The 25,328-nt window shown below is 46.2% G+C and overlaps 1 protein-coding gene across 1 annotated transcript; it reads right to left on the bottom strand.

Annotated features, from left to right (window-relative positions):
- Positions 1-819: 819 nt before the first annotated feature.
- On the bottom strand, positions 820-24,871 carry LOC135816867 (uncharacterized). Its single transcript, XM_065329970.1, has 4 exons — positions 24,802-24,871; positions 18,291-18,638; positions 5,674-6,027; positions 820-1,040 (listed from the first exon to the last, which is right to left on the bottom strand). Exons 1-4 carry the CDS (start codon positions 24,869-24,871, stop codon positions 820-822), a joined length of 993 nt encoding a protein of 330 aa, XP_065186042.1.
- Between the last annotated feature and the right edge of the window lie 457 nt (positions 24,872-25,328).

Raw genomic sequence — 25,328 nt, 5'->3', positions numbered from 1 at the left:
AGTAAAGATCATGCCATCTACGGTGAAAAGAAGTCAGGGAACACCGTTTTTTAACAGTTTTTTTAGCAGGACAACCACTCGGTGTTGCCAGTGTTGCTTCATAACTACAATACACGAAGTACTGCAATTTTATACTTGTTGCTTCGCAAACATTTCTTCGTCATACTGTGTCTCTCACAGACTTGTGCCCGTGAGGACAAAATATTTCCAGCTCTGAAGAAGTGCTGCGTACCAACCGCATACCTGACCGAGCAAGGCACTTGGGAATGAAAGTCCAAGTTGACGCCACTGTCACTACGCTTCTCATAAAGGCAGTGTGTATTGGTGCCGGCAGGGGTAACCGCAAAGCGAACGTCAAGAAATCGATCAGGTCCATGTTCACCCTCTCAAGTACGCTTTCTGGCCATCAGTTCAAGCTCTTTGCTCGCGACTCGCCTTTTAAGGGAATTTCCCTTTGCTACAGTGCATGCGTATTGGGCACCAACCAAAGCGCTTGGATCACAGCTGTGCAGCGCAGTTTGAATCATGAAGTTATTTAGCGATTTTGAGACATGCAAGGGCTTCTTCTAGAGCACATAGAAGTGTCGCTGGCCTGCCAATGGAGCTGAGAACTGTCAGAGAGCCTTCCCTTGGCTAAGGCCTTTCCAAGAAGAGGTCATGGAAATCCATCATTAAAATAATGAAAACATGGTGAAAGATTTTGCTCGGCGACGTGCATGCCGGGTTTGAAATGAAAGCAAGTGCGTTGAAAGCTTAGCTGGCAGGGGGAAACTAGGCCAGCAGTGAAAGAGTTAACGTGGAAATAATATTTCCAATAGTCTACCATTCCTGGCGCAGACGGTGCACAGCCTTACTTTCACATAGTGGTAGACTTGGTTGCCATACTCCAATGTTCTGACATGTAGTATTGGTGATTGCCGTGCCATTGTCAGACAAATATCCCACTTTACACTCAATAGGTACATTGGTATCTGGTCGTGTGCTGGTAGTGGCAATGGGTTTGTAATTGAGTTCAAAAGCATTGATAGCTGGACATTGTGCTGGAGGGTAAATACAATTTCACCGTGGACATTTATTGTTAACTTCCACTAGTACAGATTATGGATCTATTCGGGTTTCCATACAGAAAATATAGCAAAAGTAAAACACCGAGGTTTTTTAAGAGGTCTATTGATCCTTAGAAGCGGAAGGAATTTTCCAAACGTGCTGTGACCAACAATTAATTGGCAACTCGTGGCCTGGCATGAGTAAAACATGGTTGTGGCAAATGGGAGTCCCACGGAAGCGGAAAGGTGGTTCTTGACCAGGGAGTTGTACGACTCCTTGTTCTTGACCTGCCCGGTACGCGAACTCGTCAAATTATATTTTTTATTTTTTATTGATCCTGTATAGACCGCCTATGAGGTATATAATCTATTTATCCTCTATTCCACACAATAGTTACCAATCATATTCGACATATCCTTGTAATGTTAGATGATATATTGGAAGATCAAGACTCGCGATTGCCAACCAAAGTACATTACTGTATTACTGAAGCGTTCGGCTCAGCACGATCCATGTTCGCTTAGCTTCCCCTCGAATCGATCTTCGAAACTTTAGAGTCACATAGGTTCTGTAGCATGTTGCTATGCGTGCTTGACTTGTGGTTAGATCGGCCGTATTGTCCAATAGTCTTGCCAGTATCGTCTTCGATATAGATGTACATCCGCCAACGTCCTTCATATCCGAGACTTACAGCTCATGCTTATTTTTGTTGCGCTCCCCTTCCCCTCCTATGTTACTTCTATAATTTAGAACAGCTAGCTGGACGGCTGTTGGAGTGCGTATCTAAGATTTACTAGAGCTACTTCGAAGTTAGTTGGACACCATCAGTACCTTTCTTAAGGTGGCTCCTACCCCTCGGGTTTTTTTTTCTTTTTTTTTTCTACAAAATCCACATATCTCCAGACACTGGGGTGAATGATGGAGTGTGGTGGTGGGGCCCATTAAGCTCCGCCGACCATAGGTCTCGGCTTCACAGCTCCATGGACGCACCAGGTCCATTTTTTTTGTTTGAAACGTGGCTACAAACAATTGTACTTTGTTCCGTTGGATATCTAGTGTACGGAGACAAATTTTATGAAGTTCTACCGGCCGGTTTCACTCGGGGGAGGGGCCAAACATAGCATACTCACAATTGCCAATTTAGGCCAAAAAATACCGGAAGACCACTTTTTTGGCCGTAGCACTGGTAGGTACCCCCTTTTTCTTGATGTCCAACATCAGGACAGTAGTATACTGTCTTGCTAAATATCAGCATAAGCTGTAGAAGTGGGTAGAATTCTGCTAGAAGGTGACCTTTTTTTCTTCTTTTCGGAATCATCCCATTTCAGCGCACACGTCCCACGTATTGGCCCCGCCCACAAGTATTTGACTTGCCCTGTATTCGATGGTTATGCTATCATTACCAAATATTGGTACTGTGTAGCAAGTTTGAGCAGGTTCTACTGAAGGTAACTCGTGAAAGAAAACTTTGAAGTTTCAAGTGATGCCATATTTCAAGAATCAGCACATTGCACTGGGACATTGTCCAACGCCTTAGAACCCCTGACTCCACCATATGACAGATACGTGTCTTACAATAATTGATTGCAACATCTTCTGAACATAGTAGTAGAGCTTTGGATCAAGTTTTAGCAGTTTCCACCGAAGCTAACTACCAAAATAGAACTTTGAAGTCGCCCAAATACTATTTGCCATAGCTGAGCATGCGCATTGAGTGTATGGTCTAAAGGTTTTCACAAGGTTTTCACAACTAGCTCCAATGCGGCAGATACGTGTCTTACATTACTTGATTGCAACATCTTCAGAACATAGTAGTAGAGCTTTGGATCAAGTTTAGACAGTTTCTACCGAAGCAAACTACGAAAATAGAACTTTGAAGTCGCCCACATACCAAATGCCATACATGTAGCTGAGCATGCGTATTGAGTGTACATGTATGCTCTAGTGTTTTTCACAACTTTCTCCAACATTATGCCGATAGCGATGTGGAATTTGTTGACTGCTTTGTCCAAAACATAGTGCTGAAGCAATGCACATTGGGCATTTTCTACTGGTAATGTAATTATTATAATTATACAGTGTTTGCTGCCACCATAGCAAGAAATACTTCTATACTAAATGCGTATTCCACGGGGTACGGTCTAATGGCTTTTAACTTCAGATCTAGCCACTGTTCTTCGTGCATTACTTAATTGCTTAGTCTCCGTGGTAATGAAGCTAAGAGCCACACTGGAGAAGTTTCTACTGAAGCTAACTATTAAAAATATAAAATTTCCAAGATGCTACTATTACATAAAGTAGCTGTGTGCAATGCCACTCTGTTGAACACAGTAAGCAAAATCGAGTCACTAAAACCATATTTGCCAGATACAAGCTGTTGAGACTGATAGCAGCTGTATGATCTGATATGGATGGCGGTTCCACACAGACCAGCACATGTACACGCGCACAGGCAGAAGAACACACAAGTAATACACCTAACGTTACTTCGAAGTACACTGTTTGCATCATGTAAATACAAGCGTATATACAAGCATCACTCCTGTTCTCCACAACCGGCAGTCCTGGGCCACTCCAGCTAGTCAGAGTGCAAGAATTTCTGCAGCAGGCTTGATTTGGAAAGCTACTCCCAACTGCCATGGCTGCAACATGAGTATTACCAGCGCTTTTACAGCGCTACTTGTATTATATTATTGTCAATCCATTGTGGTGCATGGCACTCGTTTTCAACAACCGAGTTTATGTCATTAGTTGCACATCCAACGCCAGGAGAAAAAGGAGGGGGTGGGGGCAAATTAACACGGTTCAACACTAGTCATACTGAACGGCGTTATGCCCTGCAAGGCGCGCACACAAAACGCCTGCGCGAGCGGGCATGCATGTACACACCCGGGTGACACACATTGATGCGACTTTACATAGCCTGCACTGTCGTTCTATGTCATAGGAGTGAGTGCACACACATATATATGTACATGTAGATTGCCTAATTTTACACACGTAATAAAATTGTATATGTATACACACATGTGCGTGCACATATAGATAAACTGAACGGCATACGCATGAGTGTGTGCCAGTAGGGCCACATGCCAATTATCGGATTAGTCTGTGAAAGTTGCACTGCACGACAAACTTTCGGACAGTCTAAAGATATGACACAATGTATGTGGAATACCCTCCAGTGTGTAAGACCATTTTCATATCTATTTCGCAGCGTTTTTGATTTTCGGAGCGTCCCTGTTGCTATTGTCCTCAATTGGTTGATGACACAGTCACAAATTATCAAATTCACCTCCAATGCCATCCAATCTGCGTTCCGCGATACTTGTACAGTGGACGGTGTTGAGGAAAGCCATGCAGCGATAAAACAGTCGAGACTCCGAAGAAGAGGATACAATTCAACAGCGTATTGAAGTACCGTGGAATTGTTCTAAACCATTTTCAAGACACAATTACAAAATTTTAGGTGCGTCTTGAAACGTGTTTGAAGTGCTTCGATATATTTACCTTCGATCTCCCTGAATCGATCCATCCACAGCTACGTGACGAATTTGCCAGTCAGTGCGGGAGATGATCGAGCAAGTTACAATATTTGAAGGTCGCGAGATGTCAGTGGCACTGGCAGGAAATCTACACAAGCGTGTTCTGAAATAATAATTTTCTAATACTCAGGCCGCGATGATTCAAGAGCGGACTTTGATTTATCCCTTCTTATGGTACGAGCACCAGTCAACATTGCATTCTTGGAAAATCTTCTGCGAGTGCTGCCTTCCCCTTTCATAGAAAGAACGAGTGAAGAGGGACACTAGCAGCAGGTTCTAGCTAGGTCGCCAGAATTGCAGAAAAGCGAGAAGACGTTCAACAACGATTGATCGCACAAAAATCATCGCTACCGAAAAATTTACTGAAAATCTACACTTTTCAAAGGATGCGCGCGCAGAGGGTGTGAACCACCTTAAGTGTCGTGCAATGATATCGCATGAGCTGATTGTCAAGTAACAGGCGGTGTTAGAGAGTAACTTATATTTCATTGGTTCTTGTTTTCCTAACAGATATGCGATTTCATTTCCAAGACAAGGACATAATCTATTAATGTTTTAGATCATTTGACGGAAACAAAATAACAATGCGAAGAAAAGGTTGTTGCAACTTCAACGAAACTAGCGAAATTGTGTCCCGCCCTCAAAGTGGGAGCTGACGTTGTCTTGCTGACTTGAAATCCCATTTGATTGATTCCCGACTGCCATCCACTGCCCACGAAATTTCCATCCAACCTATATCTCGGTCCAAGAACGAACAACTACCTGCTCAATACACTGTGTTTCGCTCAATTCACACCTCATCAGATCAGATTGAGTACGCTGGTGAAATTTGTACCCCAAGACCCTTTCCTTATTTAGTTCTCTCCGAGCCCAAAACATCAGTATTGATAAAAACTAAAATGAAACTCCTTTTCAAGAGCGACAAATACACGTTCGTTGCTCACTACGCTGATGTTATAATGCCGGTCCTACATGTATGCAGGGAATACGGCACATACCAGGTAGACATACTTTTCATTCATCCTAGAAACCATTGAAAATGTGTTATTGGTGCGTAATTGTGTTGGGGTTTAAGGCTTACCAACCACTAGAACTGTTCCTATCTTCGAGTTGGTCTTGACAGAAGCATTACACTGTGCTTGTACTGCTGAAGTCTGAGCAGTAGTACATGTGAATGGTGGTTGGTTGATATCCACAGTACAGGTGATATTGATGTACTGGCCAGGTGTGTAGGTACTACCTTCTAGTGATGCTGTTCGTGTCTTTGTACACACACCAGCAGTACAATTGGTTGTATCACTGCCTGGCAATACGACATTGTTGACCATTAGTGTCACTGTAGGTTCTGGGTATCCTCGACTGGTACAGTTGATGTTGTGTACAGTGTCGTTGTACACTGACACTGGAGTTTGAAGTACCGGCTTCGTGGGTGGAACTGAGAATAGCACAATGTGGAGCAACAAATAAAACACATTGCATAAATTAAGTGAAAGTGGTGAGGCTTCCTCCAGTTTCATAAACAGTTAAGAGTAGAGCACACGATTTCTTCCTTTAACACTTCAATAGTTCAACCCATTTCACAATAATTATTCCAACGTTTCGGCAAATTGCCTTCATCATATTCACAATGATGTGCAAGCTCCCAAACCAGCATCGATAAAAGCCAACTCCCCAGTCAGTAAGAGGGAGTGAAAAGCAGCGCGAAACGAGTCCAGCTAATAGGGAGGTTCAGCATAACGAATTTCGTTGCATTTTTTCGTCACTGTGAGCAAGCAGCGAAAAAGTTGACAAATATTAGTGAGCTCGAAACTCGAATTAAAAAAATTTCGTTGCCCTTTTTCTTCACTCCGGATACCTTTTCCACGTACAGTCTTGCTTTGATCTGAGTCGATTTTAGTTTTATCTCCGTGGCACGTCGTTCAGTGTGGTAGCTTCAGCTTACGATGGAAGGTCTTGGACGGCGTATGGTAATGGAAGATTATGATGTGGATCCGCAGCAGACTCCCGTCGTGCAAGCGTCAGTTCCGGTCACTCCCATCTCAAGTACATCAAGTGACACATCAGGTGATGGACGTAGTGTCTCCTCCGGACGCACTCTATCCAGCACGACGTAATGCCAGCGTCTCCAATACACTATGGAGATGGATCTCATCGTGCTTCGGCAGCTGCGCGCTCACCGGGTCGAATGCCATGGAGAACGTTTCGCTGGAGCTTGCTGCGCAGGATCCATCCCGATTTGGCTCCGTTAACAAGAAGGGCGTGAGAGACAGGGCGATGTATGGTCTGTTCAGAACCCCCATAAACAGTCCTAAGAGTGTTGCAATAGGCAATAGTCCGTTGACATACCCCCTTGTCCAGCAAGGAGAGTTACAGAGAGCGAAGTCCTCCCGTTCGATAGAATGCTCAATGCCGAAGCAGAGCAGTAACACACGACTCACAGAGTACCACGCGTCTGGTTTGAAACTTTGTTTTAAGTAATAGTTTCATGCCAGAGGGCAATCTTCAGACACCTGATAGTAGTGGCATAGGAAGGAATCCGTGACGGTTTGAGGTCTGGTGGGTGTGAAACGTCCTGTAGGGAAAATGTGCCAAACTCCCATAGTCAGTGAGAGAGAAAAGAGAAGAAAAGAAAATATGATAATGACGGCAGGAAGGCAAGCAAAGCTGTGTGAAAGAATGATAATGCGGCTTACCTGCAATCACAATCATGCAGGTTCAAGATGTTGTAAACTTTGGTCAGCGCTTAGAATAAGTTGGAGGAGGAGAGATACTTGCCGTTCAATGTACCAACACGCAGTTGCAAGGTGCAAATTTCCACGCACTGTGATGGCTATAGGTGCTTAGAATAGGTGAGGAAAAGGAAAAGTAAAATGGAATGACCATGATGACGCGAAGGCAAGCTATATGCAATATACTACACGCATAGTTAGAAGGCCTGCAAATGGGTGAAAGTGGCTGCCGCGCGCCATGTGCTTGAAAGTCACGAGATTCGGTACCTGCCGAGCAAACCTTGGCAGCGTGCCTACACTTTGACAGGAGCTCGGTTCACTTGTTGAGGGAGGTGCTTCGATCGGAATTGCTGGTATTTTTCCGCGACACACACGTTTCAACGCTTGGTGTACGCTTGGACACCTACCTTGATGGACCAGCTAATATTGCAGGTCTTATTCTGGCGTTTAAGGCTCCATACATATTCGCCAGCTCGGTATTTGTTTCATACCGCTCGAGGCACAGCGCCGCCATATGATGGCCATATCTGGACTTGAAATCCGGTACCGATTTTCCGGTGTATGTATTCAGGGCAAGGGCAGACGTTACTTCGGCCTCATACGCCATATTGGTCGACTTGCATTCACCTTACAGTGGACAAGATGCGGTTGCAGGGGACTCTCTCGTGCTTCGGTTGCATTATTTTCTTGTTGTGGCCTTTAATCCGCGCTTCCACACTAGGCATGCAGTTACAATAGTAGTGGAAAACCCTTCTTTGACCAGACGAGACCAGACGACGCTTGCAGACACCAGCACGAACACTGCACCAGTCACACTCCACAAAAGCTAGAAGTTGCTTCTGACAAGCCTTGTTGTGTCGGCAGGGTTCGTAAGACCTTCGTTCTGCACTATTTCATTGGTGTTGATTTGTAGCACATGATAGTTCGTTGAGTGTACTCCCATTGCGCCAATATCTTCCATAAAACAATATCCGATTTAGTTCCATATTTACCTCTCCTCTGATGAGTTCCCAACATCATAATGGAACGAAACAAGACTTTTTTTAATTACTAAAAAGCACTGGCCAGCAACATAAAAGGGGAGGTAGACAAAATTGGGCAAGCGAACATTGACAACACAGAGGAGCCTGGCATGCTTGCGGATGAGGTAGGTCAACCTCCCCCGACCTAGTGGACTTGTCTAGCTTTTGTGGAGTGTGACTGATGCAGTGTTCGTGCTGGTGTCTGCAAGTGTTGTCTCGTCTGGTCAAAAGAAATATATACCACATGCAGCTTTAGCTGACCTTTCAATGTTTCTTTCTGTTGAAGAGCTTTCGCAATTTGGCGTTCTTCGGGAAATGCCTGCTTACTAGTGCAAGAAACTGGCCTCCGATGCTTGTCCTCACATTGGCATTATACGGATGATTGAACCAGATGATGTCTCGCCCGAGTTTCCTCTTGTGGCTTGACGGGGCGATCACATCGTCGTACACAAGCACTCTGAGTTGGCCAATGGCAGGTAGCGTGTCGGCGTACTCAGGCACGGCTTCCTCAAAGACTTCCTTTGAGCTGGAAATCATCGCCAGACGTTTGTTAATGCCAACGGGTATTCTCTTACAACACCTGCGGCAGGTGGCTAGATTTTGCGCTTACGTACAGCGTAGTGTCGTTGGACTTACAGTATGGCTTGAACATACCGGATTCCAGGCACATGGTGATAATCAGGTAGTTGACCATGCGCAGGTTACTTTCTATTGTTATCTTCAATCCGCACGACTTGAATACATCGATTATAGGCTTTCTTGCTCTGTCGGCCATTGGTCCACTTGCATCCTTCAGCACTGCACGTCTATCGTCATGGTAGAGCCCCACTGACGTCCAGTCCAGGTGCATAGGTAGCTTGTGAATGATGTAGGCTCCAAATACTTCACAGGCCTCCGCACCTTCATATGCACCCATGGTGACATCGAAGATCTCACCTCGGTCTTTCTTAGACCATACTTGACCCTGGGCAATTAGCAGTGACTAGCGGGCATGCATAATCACATTCATGTCGTCGTCGCCGACCTGCACATGCTATTTAGCGAATTCCAGGGTAGGCCTATGACAGTCGTTTTGGGATGACTGTACTGGTACGCAAACAGCACTGGGAGTACGTGCTTGGCGCGTGAACTGCATTGCAGATTTCTTACGTCATAAAGAACGTCATGGCACTGGTACGGTATTGTCTTCGACCTACACGTTCAGGGAAAGTCCCGATTTGCAGACCTACAACATGGTCAGCGTGTTCTTGAGCTTCGTAACAACACGAGTGTAGTCTGCAAACGAGCAATGCAACATCTTACACGAACAAGACTCCATCAAGCCAATATTGAGTCCCCTTAGAAAAGTTCCAGGGGCGGCACAGCTTAGCCACGCCAGCATCCCAGAAGACGAGGGTCATCACCCCCTGATACCAAAAAATGAGCATCTTGAAAATAACTAAATTGCAAGCGCTGATAAAACAGCGAGCTACATCCTCAATTACCAAGAATTATACCCCGGAAGATAGTAGAACATCTCTTCTAGCGCTAAGGACATGTCTCCCATCATCAATTGTTGGTTTTTTTTTGAAATAAACAATTTTGAAATTTTCAATTTCACCATTCTGAAATGCATCCAAACTCAAACCTGAAGGAAAGCTCGTCCATCTGCTACATCTAGTGAGCAATTTTCCAACACTACTCCCAATGCTGCAGAACTCTATATCAGGCACAAGTCCATCCAGATCATCACAACTCAGCTGAGTGATGACCTTGCCGCTCTGGATTGCTACCTACAATGTAGATCGGAAGGGCTGGTGTTAAACCCGTCCAAGACTCGATTTGTTCTGCTCCAGCGACTGGGCACGGATTTGCCTCCTGGCACTGCAGTCAACTGGCGGGCCACTTCCATAGTCCCATCTGCTTCCGTTCGGTACTTAGGCATACTGGTTGACGAACATCTGTCCTTCTCAAACCAAGTGGATGCTATATGTGTAAATATCAATAGGAAGGTCAGAGGATTTGTCCATGCAAAGCAGAATGTCAGCATTTTTGGCAAACGACTTTTCTATTTATCGATCATTCAGTCCACATTCGAGTTTGGCACTGCATATATTCATTGCTTAACACAAACCCTATAATTATGACAAGCTTCTTACTGCCAGCCGCGTAGCGTTAAAGATAATATTTTCGTTGGATAGAATGACCCCCACCACTCTTGTCTACAGTCATACTAACTTGTACGCCCTTCAGAAACTCCTCAACTTCAAAACCTATGTAATTGCTTACCGCTGCCTAAATGGACTTGCTAGACCTCTCCTGCAAGAACGCTTTAGGCCGCGGTCACACCGAGCACGATTCAGCTGTTCAGCCAAAGAGCGCTTTTTTCGGCTGAGGTTTCTACGGAAACGCCTGAAAATCGGGGCACAAGCCACTTTCAACTTTCAGCCCTTGCTTCCATGCCCAGTCTATACGAACGAGAGCTTCATCGCACGCAATGTTTCACCAGCGAGGTTTGTTTTGCTTCAAGTGGCGCCTTTTCTTATCGAATGAAAGTTGGCATGGCATCCGTAATGCGGGCAAAACTTTGAGGCCAGAGAATCCTACCATTCTGATTCGGTATATCGATTGCACCCCAGTCAGTGAGGCGGATGTAGCGTCCTCTTTCAGCTAGATTTTCGAAACAGAATTATCTCGGTGCGTAGATGTTCTGCATGGACAAGTACCGACAGTATGGTCAGAATGACAAACGTGAAGGTTGACGGAACCACAAAGGGAATGAGCGAGATCAATGAGAATGGGGTCACCGGCAATGTTTCTCTTTGTGGACTTTTCCACTAGGTAGTTGAGATTTATGAACGTGACAAGCTCTTGAAGTGCCTTCTTGTGGATGTGATATTCCGGCTGCTTAGACAGGTTTTACGGTGGATGTTAATCTGCAACAAGCCTGGCATCAGTCTAGCTTAACCCTCATTCCGGTTGTGGGGTCCAAACGGACTCCAGGGGTACGATTTTTGAAATATTTTTACTTTGCTGCATCACACCTCCCAGAACCGTCATGTATTGCTCAAAAACACAATAGCCGACATAAATAAATAGTCTGGTTTAGAGGTTAATGATGGATTTCACTTTTATTACGGTAAATGCCGGCGGAGTCCGAATTAAAAATAATAATAATAATAAATGGCAATAAATAAGATAAATTGTGCACTCATAACAACAGCACAAATGAAGAAAGTCAAGTTCCATAACGTTTTCTTGTGACTGTCATCAGTGGAACGCCGTCACATAAAAATGGAATAACTAAAACACACACTTATCTACATGTGGCCAATATGGTTTCAGGTGGAAATATGGTGTATGTGAGAAAGGTAGTGGCAGATGAATGTGATACTGTGTGAATGAATGTAATGGTGCGTGTGTATTACTTGAGGAGTGTGAGTGATACAACGTTTTCTTTCTGTTTACATAGCACAGGGTCACGAGTACGAATATACACAGCTTCCAACACCTGCAATTGCTTGAAGAAACGTGCGCAACGAATAACACTAAACCAGGATTCATTTTTGCTGTTGTTATGAGTGCAAAATTTATCATATTTATTGCCATTTTACGACTATTGTCTCCTTGTCGATTGTTTAAATAATAAGTAATGTTCGTCTATAGTGATAATCCTTCATTCCAGGTTGACTTTATTCCTACGTTCCCAGTATATTGGGGTCCTTTTGGACCCCAGGAACGTTTTGGATGGTATTCTTGCAAACTTGCAAAATATTCCCGACAAACTTCAGAGCTGTCAACAAATGCAGTTTTTTCAAAGCATTGGTCTATGGGAATGTAACACAGCCAAAAATGACATACAATGGAGAGTTTGCAAGAATACCACCCAAAACGTTCCTGGGATCCAAAAGGTCCCCAAAATGCTGGGAACGTAGGAAAAAAGTCAACATGAAATGAGGGTTAAAAAGGACCTAGCTTTTAGACTGAATCTTAATCCAACTTCGCAGTAACCAGTGATCAAGACAACCTCATGATTACCAATGGGATATGATACAATTGCACAGTGGGAGTTACAATTGCACGCATTCAGCATTGACGATGTCATACACACTTCTGTCCAGGCGGCTAGATTCAAAGTAGCCCCGAAAATTGACAAACGATTTCACTAATAACGAGATAGAGAATCTAGCACATTTGGCTGAAGCCACATTTATGATCTTCGAGTTTAGAAAATGTTGTCCATCCAGCCGACTGCATTCGTCAGCAGTGTGCGAACTTGTGTATGTGGGCTGGTGTTTGACTTCACCAGAAACACAGCCATTTCGGGCTTCTCGTTTAATCATATGGCGAAACTCCTTTGCATTGTATTGTATTTTATTATTATACTTGCGCATTCCCTTCAGACCCTAAGGTCTTCGTACAGGGTGCCCAAGATGAAATGAAATTGTTAAGTTCCTGGCGAAATGAATTGGGGATATGATTTGTGCAAAAGGTCTCGGGAAGCGCATTAAAGCGGTCAGCACCAAGGAAATAAATAGATCTGTATCCAAATTGAGCTTGCACAATAGGTATTGAAAGGGAATAATTGACTTGGACGCGGGTTACTCAATCCCGTTGGTCCGTATTTTGCTTGCTCCGCTTGACGTTCAAATGTAATGGCTTGTACTGATTCCCTAATGCTACTGTAGCACGAACGAAACAATGTTATTTTCTATTTAGGTCATTGTTAAGAGGCGATGTACGCGACAGCTGTGCATACCGCCGGGAAGAGAAGCACGCGATCTGGGAGCTTGAAGTGATACAGGAAAAAACGAAACTTGATTCACATGGCAGGCTCAACTTACAGGACCTGTAAGGCAAAACAGTCCACGGGATGGTCCCCCCCTTCAACTCCTCACAGCATCGGACCGTACTGGATGAGTTCGCGGGATACGTTCGCGCCAAAATATGAGTACATGTGACTGAATCTCCATGGGAGCAGCATCAAGCACGGGATGATTCTTGCCCTGGTATAAATTGCCTCTTAGCACTGATAACGAACAAATTATTAGGAGGCGGTTTTATGCGATTCTGTTCTTCAGTGTTTCGCCTTCGCCGTGCATCTTACAATAAAATTCAAAAACTGCGCTCAGGCATTCAGTCACGTTTGCATCAACGGTCGCACCAAAAGCTTTGGAGCCGGAAGGAGAAACTTGTCATTTAGAATGACAATTGATCCCCCTGCTTTTCCTTGTCAGAGTCAACAATACACCTTGCTCTGCAACATCGGAAATAGTGTTGGACTAGAAAGTGCTGAGGAGACGTCGGGGAAGGGCGAGATTGCCTGAGCGGGTATGACTTTGGCCGTATTTCAGCATGGGCGAGTGGAAAAATCAAAATGTTTATTTCAAGAAAATCCCAAAAGATAAGATGGTGGACATGTCCTCAGCGCTAGAAGAGGTGTTCTACTATCTGCCGGTGTATAGTTCTTGCCAATTGAGGACTTAGCTGGCTGTTTGGCGATTTGAGGGTGACTGCGTTGCAAGTGTCCAATGGCCGTCATAGTCTGTGCTCACAAGTCCACGTGGGACATAACTCATTTGGCTGTCTGAAGCTGAGTAGGTGCTGGTCACGCTGTTAATGCAGCAGCACTGTACGTTGGTTTGGGCTGGGAGAGCACTACATAATGCCGTACTCTCGAAAGAGAATTTTTGTTAGACTACTCAAGCTCACCTGATATGAGGTGAATTCCACGAAACACTGTGTATTGAGCAGGGAATGGTACTTTCTTGCAGGTTTGCCGAATGGAAGGTTCCACGGGCTTCTGAGTGCACCAGACGCAGTCATGGATTGGTCAAGTGTCATGTCAGTCAGCAGGCAATCCCGGGAGCTATCTCCATGCAGCCACCAGCAGATGAGCGTGTCAGACGTAACCTGCAACCTTTCACCCGGAACTGGAATTCAGAGAACGTTGGCGCCGTGAGAGAAGCGCTAGCGTATACTCAACTCCTGCCATCCGACATTGACTTGCCGTCATATTCGCTGACCGAACTGTGGTCGCTCTTGCGTGACACTCTACTTCGCACCGCACACCAGTTCTGCACTCAACCCCGGTTGAATAGATGATCTGCAGTGTTTCAAAAACGCCCATGCATGACGCCTGATCTGCTAAATAATATCCGTACAAAGCACGGGTTATACAGGAAATACGTCGGGACACGGACGGCTGAAGACTTGGACCAGTTCACCACTCAGCGAAACAAGACAACAACTCTTCTCCGAAGTGCCAAGTCCAAATTCGTTCATAAATCAGCCAATGCCGAAAACCACTGTGACCAAACCCATACCAACCGCCCAAACCTCTTCAAACTTATGAAGACCCTTCGAATTTCACCAAGAAAGGAAATGCCAGCTTTGAACCATGATGGCAGGAAGCTCACGTCGAACTTGGAGCAGGCAGAAGCATTCAACAGCTTCTTCATTTCAGAAAGCAACAAGTCCGTCTCAGTTGACAACGTGCCAGTCCCCGACATCCTTCTACCAACATCCCGCGAGAGAGAGAGCTTGCCCAAATCACCACCACACCCGCCGAGGTAGAACAGCTCCTAGGCACCCTTAATCCTTGCAAAGCCCCTTTGGTTTGACGACATCCCAACAAGACTCCTCAAGACCACGGCGCGTGAGCTGTCGCCGTCACTCTCCCGACTTTTCAATGAGTCATTTCGGAGAGGTGAACAACTACAGGACTTGAGTGATGCCACTGTGAGCCCACTATACAAGAAAGCCGAACGGTCATTGGTAACGAACTACAGGCCCATATCACTTCTCAGCGTTATCAGTAAAGTGCAGGAGAGGATCGTCCACAAGCGACTCTACAAGCACGTCACACCCTTCCTCCCAGTAGATCAATCCGGTTTTCGAGCCAATGATAGCACCGAACTCCAGCTCGCCAGACTCGTGCACGAGGTTTCCGAGAGCCGGGATAAAGGTATTTCCGTCACAGCTTGCTTTTTTGATCTCTCGAAGGCTTTCGACAGAGTCTGGCCAGCTGGTCTCCTCAAGAAACTGCAACACCTCGGCCTGAAGGATACCGCCCTGCAATGGATGGTCAACTACCTCACCCATCGCCGTCATCGTGTTCGTGATGGCGACGCCTTCAGTGATTGGCAAGCCATACCAGCAGGGGTGCCCCAAGGATCCGTTCTAGGCCCCCTGCTGTTCTTGATCTACACCATTGACCTGCCCTCTACCTGCAACAACTTGAACACAAAGTGCAGCCAATTTGCAGATGACACGGCGCTCATCGCAACACACCAGAACCGTTTGACATCGGAGTTGTCCCTGCAGTCAGCCGTTTTAGCTGCCGCAACCTGCCTGCGCAGATGGCACCCCCTCGTCAATGCCTCAAAGACCGTTACCTTGTCGTTCACACCTAACCACCAACTGAACATCACTCTTAACGGCACACCCCTAAAGCAAGTCAACGAACACCGTCACCTTGGAATCATACCACAAAACAACCTCCAATGGAACTCACATATCACGCACATAATAAACAAATCCAAGAAACTCCTTCACCAACTTCGTAAAACACGAGGCCAACTGCTCGTAATCTAAACCGTATACATTCGCCCGGTTATAGAGTACGGCAGTCTCGTGTTGTCCAACACCACCCGCACACAGGAGAACCAATTAGAACGCGTTCAGCGACGAGCAGCCCGTATCTGCTTGCGGATCCCCCTTTTTGCACCAGTCCATCACAGCTGTCTTCTGCATCATCTCCAACTCCCCCCATTAGTCTCCCGGCAGCTCTTACGACAGGTTACTCTTGCCCGCAACATCAAGTACATCCGCGCTCCCCGTCACCTGCAACAGCCTCACCTTGCACGACCAATCACAGAGTAGCCATATGAACTACGACACATGAGAACATACACATTGGGAACATCACACACATACCGACACACCAACTCACCCATCAACCTGTCCCTTCTTAATTTCAACCAACTACCCCCGACCTGCGTGAAACAAATAGCAAGCATGCGTTTAAATCAGTGGCGTCTAGCCTCATTCTATCATCCATATGCTCCTGTAGTAGCTCACACTGTATCCCATCGTATCCCCATCCCCATCCCCCTGCAATGTGTTGGTTTCCTTACTTGCTAGACTGATTTTATATGATTCTGGACTGATTTGAATCATAATAATCTTCCTTATTGGCCAGGGACCATCGTGGAAACGAGAGAGCTTGGAAGCTCATGGCCCTACGCTATGCTTTGTTGCCTAGCTCATCGTGCATGTTGTTAGAACTGATGGAAATGCTTTTTCCTTTGATTAGCTACATCATTGTATTGCAAAAACGTTTCAATGAGATACTGAAGTAACGTCTTCTGCATAGCCATGGGACCTGCGCTGACTCTGCCGATCACGGGCGTTCTGGAGTCGACGGGACGTCTGTCCTGACCGGCGCTGACTCTGCCGATCACGGGCGTTCTTCTTCTCCTTATTATTATACTGACGGCAACTAACATTCATTCTGATTGCATCTACTCGTCTCCCTACTTCGTATTTCTTTCCAGAAAATCTTCCCATACAGCAGGGAGTCGTTTACATAATATGACTCCCTGCTATAGATCTAAATGACTATATATACGTTATAATTATTATGCTATCGGTCTACATGCGATTCCCGGGCTGGTCGACAGGCGGCCCCGCCAGCCTGCTAGTGGGATCTCGGCCTCGCACACAAATCCACAAAAAATGTTACTTCACTGAATGCATTCCCCCGATACACTTCGCATATATACTCCTTCTCTTGATGGTACGGGACAGGTACAGGATAGCGCCAAACATGTCGATGGCACAAATAAACAAAAATATTGTGGCCAGCAGCTGTCTTTGCTGGTACGGTACAGTACGGGACAGATACGGGATAACGCCAGGCGTGACACAAACAAACAAACAAACACCAAAATAATAAAAGCTGTGTGGACCCTGGCTAGCGCCAGACGTTACTGAAGTAACGTCTTCTGCATAGCTACGGGAATAAAGAATAATGTAGCAGGAGACGAGAGCTCCGAAGTATGAAGCAGTCTCTTTCTGCACTACTTATTGCCCATTTCGCAATAATCTTAGTTCGCAACCTTTTCCGTCGTGCGGGAATGCAACTACGATAGGTGGTTAGAGCTGACGGCGTTGCGAATGGCACACGCACTGCAGCGTCAGTTCTCGCAACTCCATGTGCGACATTGGCTGGTACTGATGCCTGGTGCTGGCGAGGTCTTTGTCGGGCTGGAGACAGTGAGCCAGCTTAAAAATTGATATCCCTTGTGATTTGTTGGCTCGTTGAGCACTGCATAATGTAGTGCTCTCGGAGCAGAAATTGCATGAGCCTAGTCAAGCTGAACTAATGGAAGGGGGGGGGTAATTTCCCGAAACACTGTGTATTGAGCAGGTTTGGCTAATGAAAGGTTAGACGGGCTTCTCATGTGCATGTGACTCAGTCGTGAGTCAGTCAAGTGTCAAGTCAACCGGCAGGAAACGCGAGTTCCGAAGTATGGTGCTGATCTTCCAATTAAATTGCTCCATCGGTGGACGGATGTTGCTCCGTGCAAAGCTCACATGAACAATCCTGAAAAGAAGTAAATAAAAGGTTCTCTAGCAGAGGATAATGTCTGATTCTTGGTGATTTTTCATCTATAGCAAGCTTATGCTGCATAGAACGAGGGTAGTAATTGGTACAAAGACACTGCCAGGTGCGTCGGGCACGGTACCGTCACTATGGCATTGACCGTACCACTTTTTGCCCCAGGTATCCCGTGAATCAATAAAATAAGCTGACCTGGGATCTAAATTTCCAAAAATGTTGGCTCAGCCACCACTCCCCCATAAGTAAATTGTACTTCAGATGGCTGACCGTACCACACTAAAATACCTTCCAACGCCCCTGACTACCTATGTAGGGTTGCATTTCGTGTACACGTACTCACCTACGACATGCAGTTGATAGGTCTGTGGTGCTGTCATATGACCCGTTATATCCGATGTACATCTGTACAGTCCAGTGTAGTTTGGGTTGAGAACGGGGTGTTGGGAAGTGTCCCATCCAGCAGGTGTAACACCAAGGGTGCCACTCTGAGCAAATGGTTGGTTATGCTCACCAACAACCACACCAGTGTTAGTGTTAGTCAGTTGAATAAGTGAACCAGTTGCACCAGTAGCCAAGCATGATGGTAAATACAGTAGTCCAATCTGTGATGTACTTTGTCCAGTCAGGTAATAAACTTTGTACACAGTACTGGTACGTAGCCTAGCAGCCCTCAACTCCAAACCTTGACCTGCACAGAAAAGCACACACAATAATGCAGGTCATTCCATTCTCTACACACAGAAAGAAGCTAGCGTGTTCAGTGAAGCAAATCTGGAGTAGTCCGTTGTTTCGTGAAAGTTGTGTGTACATGGTGTTGGGGCATGCCTGTTGCTCTGGTGTGAAAAGCAGTCTTTTTTTCTTTTCTTTTTTTTACAGAATGCACCTCCTACTGATAGACCATAACAAAGAGAGGAGAAGAAGAAGACAAAAGAAAATAATGATCGAGACAACAAAAAAAAAGACAGACAATGTACTCATAGGGGCTCTCAGGGAGCCTGTGCCGGTGAGGCGGGACTAGCAACGCCGACCTAAGGTCTCGGCGTTAGCGCTATCCAGCGCACCATGGACGGGATTACGAAACACATATAAATAGATAAGTGAGGGGGAGGGAGCTGATTATGGATATTATGGGGTGTTACAGTTAGTCTGTAGCCCAATACCAGCGGCTCTGGCGTAGGTGCTGATGCACCTTGCTCTTGAACGACAGGAGTGACGTCAGGCGTGGCGGAGACTGCAGCACAGTTGGGGGCAAGTTATTCCACTCGTCAATGATGCTGTAGGGGAAGCAGCGTCGCACGTAATCGGGAGAGGACGCCGGGAGGACGTTCTGTAGCTGAGACTCGTGGCGCGCCGAGTAGTCGGACCAAGTTCCATGACATGTTCGTGAAGAAAGCTGTAGGGGACCAGCGACGTTAGTTGCGGTGGCACTGCCAGACACATCAGTTTATACGTGTAACTGAGGGCGGCGACCAATCTCCGTGCAGCCAAACTCTAGAGGAGGACATCAGGGCCAAGTCTCTGCACGTGATCAAGAAGGCGTAGATGGCTTGAAGCTGCTCCCATCCATAGCAATGGCGCATACTCTAGGACAGGCCTCACAAAACCTCTGTAGACGGTTCGTTTACCAGCACCATCGAGTACGCGAGCAGCTTTGCGCAGTTAGCCAAGGCGAGAATTCGCCTTTAGTGCTATGTTGTGGAGGTGGGTCTTGAAGGAGAGGCCCGAGTCAAATGTGAAGCCGAGGAGTTTTATCTCCGATAGCTCAGACACAGTGTGATCTCCAAACGTGAGGTCCATGATAGGCTACCTGTGCCGTTGATGGATTATCGTCATGAGCTGTGACTTTGTGGGCTCAAACCTGATCCGCCACTTCTTGCCCCAGTCATGGAGCGCATCCAGGGTGGCTTGTAAGCTTTTCTCACTCTTAAGGAGCAGGTTCGGTGATCCAATACAGGTGTAGACCGTTGTATCATCGACGAAGGTGGCCAGTGAACATCCAGGACCTAGGCACTGCTCCGCATCGTTTACATAGATGAGGAATAGAGTTGGCCCCAGTATGCTCCACTGGGGTACTCCCGACTATATAGGGTAGGGGGACGAACTCTGGCCATTCACAACAGCCTGTAACTTCCTGCGGGACAAATAATCTGTCAGCCAGGTCAGGGCTCTGCCACGGATGCCGAATGTCTGCAGCTTGTAAGTGACTCCGATGTGTGAAACCTTGTCAAAGGCGCCTGCGATATCTACCGCAAGAACCATCGAGCATCCTCCACTTCCAGTATTAAGAGACTTCGTCTTGAGTTTGTCATATGCAGTTGTCCGAATAAGCGCCGCGGAGACAATAACTTAAAAAGGCAAATAGCATAATCAGCGAAGCGGATATTGGACGTAGTCATGAACAAAAATAAAAGATGGATAAAACAAATTTCCCAACACGTTCTCTTGTCTTTCGCACTTCGCCATCCTTTCTCCTTTTTTTCTTTCACATACTGCATTTCGTACTCTTCCACGTATATATCGTTGTTCATTGCTAGATTTCAGTATTGAGACGTATTTTCCCTGATGAATGTCTCTAGAAAACGTGTTTTTTTTATCCATTTTATATTTTTGTTCATGACTACGTCCAATATCCGCTTCGCTGATTATGCTATTTGCCTTTTTTAAGTTATTGTCTCCGCGGCGCTTATTTTTGTTCATGACTACGTTCAATGTCCGCCTCGCTGATTCTGCTTATATCCAGTTGTGTTTTCGTCGTCGTGTCAATACGTCTTTGTTAATGTAGGTATCTCGCCGTCCATAGCATAAGTGTGGAGATGGCAAAGGGCTGGGAGCAGGTGGAGAAAGTCCACATACAATATTGGTGGCAGCGGTGGTGGGGCTGTTGTCTACTGCAACTTCTGGATTCGTCCTGATTGGCCTTCGCTCCCAGTTTCCGTTGTCATGTGTGTGTGTGTGTGTGTGTATGTGTGTGTGTGCGTAGGCGTGGGCGTACGCGGGTGTGTATGTGTCTAAGCGTGTGATGTGTGTGTGTGCGTGCGTGCGTACGTATGTGTCTAAGCGTGTGATGTGTGTGTGTGCGTGCGTGCGTGCGTACGTAAGGCGTATGACTCTGTCAACTGCCAATGCCTATGGATTTTCCCGGAGTCCAGAAGGCAGGTGTCCCTGAGCGACTCATCAACATCATACGCTCTTTCCACACCAATATGACAGCAATGTTGAAGATTGCGGGAGTTGAATCGCCACCAATCCAGAACGGTGCAGAACGGTCTCCGGCAGGGTTGCTGCATTTCAAAGGTCCTCTTTAATCTGTGCACGTGGGCCGTTTTCCAGCAGTGTCATCTTGCTGTTGCCGACATTCCTCGCATTGGTATTACTGTGGCAACCAGTGGCGCCAGTAGCCACGCATGATGGTAAATACTGTATTCCATCCTGTGATGTACTTTGTCCAGTCAGGTAGTGAGCTGTGTACGCAATACTGGTACCTAGACTAATAGACTCCAAATACAGAGCTTGACGTGGACAAAAAAGCGCACACAATAATGCGGGTCACTCCATTTAGTCCGTGAGCCAAAACTCGAAATCACAGGTTGCACTCTCGGAGGGATAAATCTCCGCTTACAGTGTTTGTCAACGACATCACAAAGGCGGCGTTTTTGCTTGTTGGACGTTCCAGAACCGATTCAGAGACCTTCCGGAGGGCTCCTTTTCTCGACCAAATTCCACCGTGAGAACAAAATACTTTTACACGAGTGGTGAAATGTGCATCGCACGAGCCAGCGCGAAAGCCCGAGTTCGAGAGTGAGGAACAATCGTTTCTATTTTAGAAGATGACGACGTTGAGGACAATATTGCACTTTGAATTCGGTGATCACTTTATTCCATTCGTGTACATTTATGTTGTTTGACAACAATGGAAGAAGAGGTTTCTAGTGGGAGCGAGGTGCCGAATGAGGCAGGTGACGACAACGAAGTGGCAAATGAAAGCCCAGCGGAGTAAGATTGCTTAAATTTGTGACTGTGTCATTAAGCCCACTTTAGTAGAAACGAGAAGCCTGGAGCGAGTAATATCGAGACCACAAGTTGGCGTCGCATCATCAGCGCTGCTCGAGAGAAGGACAACCATGTCTGGGCTTTTCTCGGCTAGCACAAGGGCTCAGAGATTCGCAAATGGTGTGGCGGGTATAATGGAGAGTGCTACACCAATTGCACGCATGTTAACGCAAGTGCAACACTGGAGAAGACCAGTGACTCTGATTTTGCATTTTCTATACATGCTGACAGTGATGTGCATGTAGTAGTGAACCCAGAGCCACATCTTAAGGCCAGTAAGGGGCAACCTAAAAGGTTGATACGAACAACGAATGCCATCATATTAAAGCAGAAGGTGTAAACACAACACACAGAACTGGTCTACTCAGAGTTTCCGGAAGGGAAGGTTTTGCTGCGGGCAGTAGTGGAGAGGGCAAGACGACAAGTAGCCAGGGCGAAACCAGCGCTGCTGGAGGTTCAAGCCAGAGCATATGACTGCTTTGCGAGCAACTTACTATACCATTGTCTGTGTATGGGTGTGTGCGCACTTGTGCGCAAGTCGGTGTGCGTGTGTGTGTGCGTGTGCGCGTGCGTGTTGGTGTGTGTGTGTGCAAACGCACGTTTGTGTGTGTGCAGGCTTTCCTTTGTTAATGACACCACTCCAGTTTACTACTGCGGGCCAGATGGCTGGTGTCGGGGCACAGTCACTGCGGCCAGTGCAGTCCGTGTTCAAGGTCGATGGTGGGTTTAGATTCCACACTTGTCGACAGGGTGTGCGCTGGGGGATGTAGCAGCGTGGAGAACTGCCAGTTGAGCGTGTGGATTTTGCGCTGCGTTTCGAACACCCTGGAGACAAGTCTGGCCACAAATGTCATGTTCTTTCCCTTTGAGAGCTGTGTGGCCAGGCACTGGCAGGTGTATGCGAGGAAAGGTGTGTGTGCGCATATCTGCACATGTATATCTGAAAGTGTGTGTGTATACGCGGACGCGTGCCTGTTAGTGTACCAGTGTAATTATGCCCATGTGTGTTTATGTGTTTGTGTGCGCGTCCAACCTGTCGGAAGGCTACCCTCTTGCCAAAGCATTTAGAAGTTGGACTAGTTTGGGCTCCACAATCCAGTGTGTCGTTACTATAATAGCTTTCATGGCTGAGGTTGTTGGTACGTCTATTGGCCCTGGGTTCCCAGTACCCAGTTGCCGAGACTGGTTGGTAAACTAACTCCAATTCACTTCAAGATACCAGTGCATGTAGTGTCTGCTTCTATCGAAGCAGCATGCTGTCTATACTGGCTACCCCAGCAGGTGTAGGGTCTTGGCCGTCTTATTCCGATGTACTGCGTGTGGCGTAGACCAGGTGTGCACTGGGGGTCGATTCACATGGCTTCGCCAGTCGTGTGGATTAGACAGTTATCTGGCGCTTGTCTTGATCTGCATCAGAATCAGATCCGCTATCGTTGCTATAAAGAGAAACTACTTGGGTGCACATCCAGTGTATTTGCAGATTTGCGTGCTTCTCTTGCGACGGGCGTGTACATGGTACATGGTTCATGGTGTGTGTGTGTGTGTGTGTGTGTGTGTGTGTGTGTGTGTGTGTGTGTGTGTGTGTGTGTGTGTGTGTGTGTGTGTGTGTGTGTGTGTGTGTGTGTGTGTGTGTGTGTGTGTGTGTGTGTGTGAAACCCGACATCACTGGCGTGGTGTTGTTTGAACAAACATCCTTCACCTACATTTTGAAGGGGAGTGGTTTGACACTGCGCAGCATGGTGCGGTACAGTCTGGTCACTAGTGTTGCTGGTTTCGCAGCAGAGGTGGTTTGGCGGTCCACAAGTGCATCCTTGTAATGTAGGGTGTCGTCACTCACCCATCTGCTACTGAACTCTGCTTTGGTGACCAGGCAGGCACTAGGGACATCTACTTATCCTTTGGTTCTATCACCGCCCATCTTGTGAAGAGAGCAATTTTTGATTGACGGCAGCAGGACCACAACAGGCATCAGTCATTTTGCACTCACTTATGTGTGTGCTTCTCCTGATCCTGGGTCATCCTGGAGTCTGTTCTTCTCCTATTGTGGTTGCTTGCCTATTAGACTGCAGAGTTGGATTCGGCAGTTAGTTCATATGTGTGTGCGTGTGTGTGTGTGTGTGTGTGTATGTTTGTGCGTTTGTGTGTGTGTGTGTGTGTGTGTGTGAGGGTGAGGGTGTGTGTGAACTGCATTGCTTTGCACTGCATTCAAGACTAACATCATGCACTTTGTTTTGCTGCATATTAAACCCAAAAAATGCTTGCCTTCTTGTCTCTAGAAAACGTGTTCGAAATCTTTATTATCCATCTTTTATTTTTGTTCATTACTACGTCCAATGTCCGCTTCGCTGATTCTGCTTATTGCCTTATCAAAGTTATTGTCTCCTCGCCGCTTATTTGCCTGTTTGTGTTCTACCAGACAACAGATCGGGCTTCAGCAGTTTTTCGTTTCCCAACATCCTTCCATATCCAACTTATTCACACCATCATTACATCGCACCCACTAATTCGGTCCACTCTCACAACTGGTGTTATCAAGGCATTTGCTTCAGCTCTGCTTTCAGCTACGGCTCGTATATCATACCTATTTAGTGTTTCAGCTGTACGCTGAGCTGACAGCAGATCTACTTCGAGCTAACAGTAGCTCAACTCTGAGCTACCAGCCAATCTAATTAGAGCTTCCAAACCAGTTTTTTTTAACCAGCACCTCGTAATCCAAAGGGGCCACTTTGTCGACTTTTTTGTGTGAGGAATGGCGTTAATATTATATAACTGAATTGGTAAGCTATCATCGCTACACTTACCTGATGCAAGCTTGAACAACGTAATCATAATCAATGCCGCTCCATATGGTGGCAGTTTCTGGCTCTCCATCCTTGAAAAGGAAAAAGAAAAAATCAGTACGTTATCTGAGCACTCTTTCTGTTATGCGTCTAAGCTATCTACCCTGTTTAATACCGTGCTGTTTTTATCGCAGTTAGGGAACTAAATTTGATACTTCAACTTGGTTGCTTTGCTCATTCATTAGACGTATTGGCGATCGGATCGGCCACTAACTCTGAGCTCTACTGAGGGGAGAGAACGTGGTCGAAGCAACCTGCTCCTTGGACTGGTTTAGTTCTTTATCCTAACAATACCGTACTATAAGTTACCTTTCTGCCAAAAAGACTCCGACCCTCTCACCCTACAAATCCAGACATGACCTCGTTCTTATTGCAATCCACGGGCTGAACAAAAATACTTGATCGCCAACACCTAAGAAAACAGGTTCAAGAGATTATACTGGTAGGACGTTTTCACCTGTATAATTATACTAACTGCTGTTGTGTGT

This window comes from Sycon ciliatum, chromosome 5 (assembly GCF_964019385.1).
Source record: "Sycon ciliatum chromosome 5, ocSycCili1.1, whole genome shotgun sequence".
NCBI lineage: Eukaryota > Metazoa > Porifera > Calcarea > Leucosolenida > Sycettidae > Sycon > Sycon ciliatum.
The sequence above is the reverse complement of the archived record's forward strand: the minus strand, read 5'-3'. Positions and strand labels throughout refer to the sequence as shown.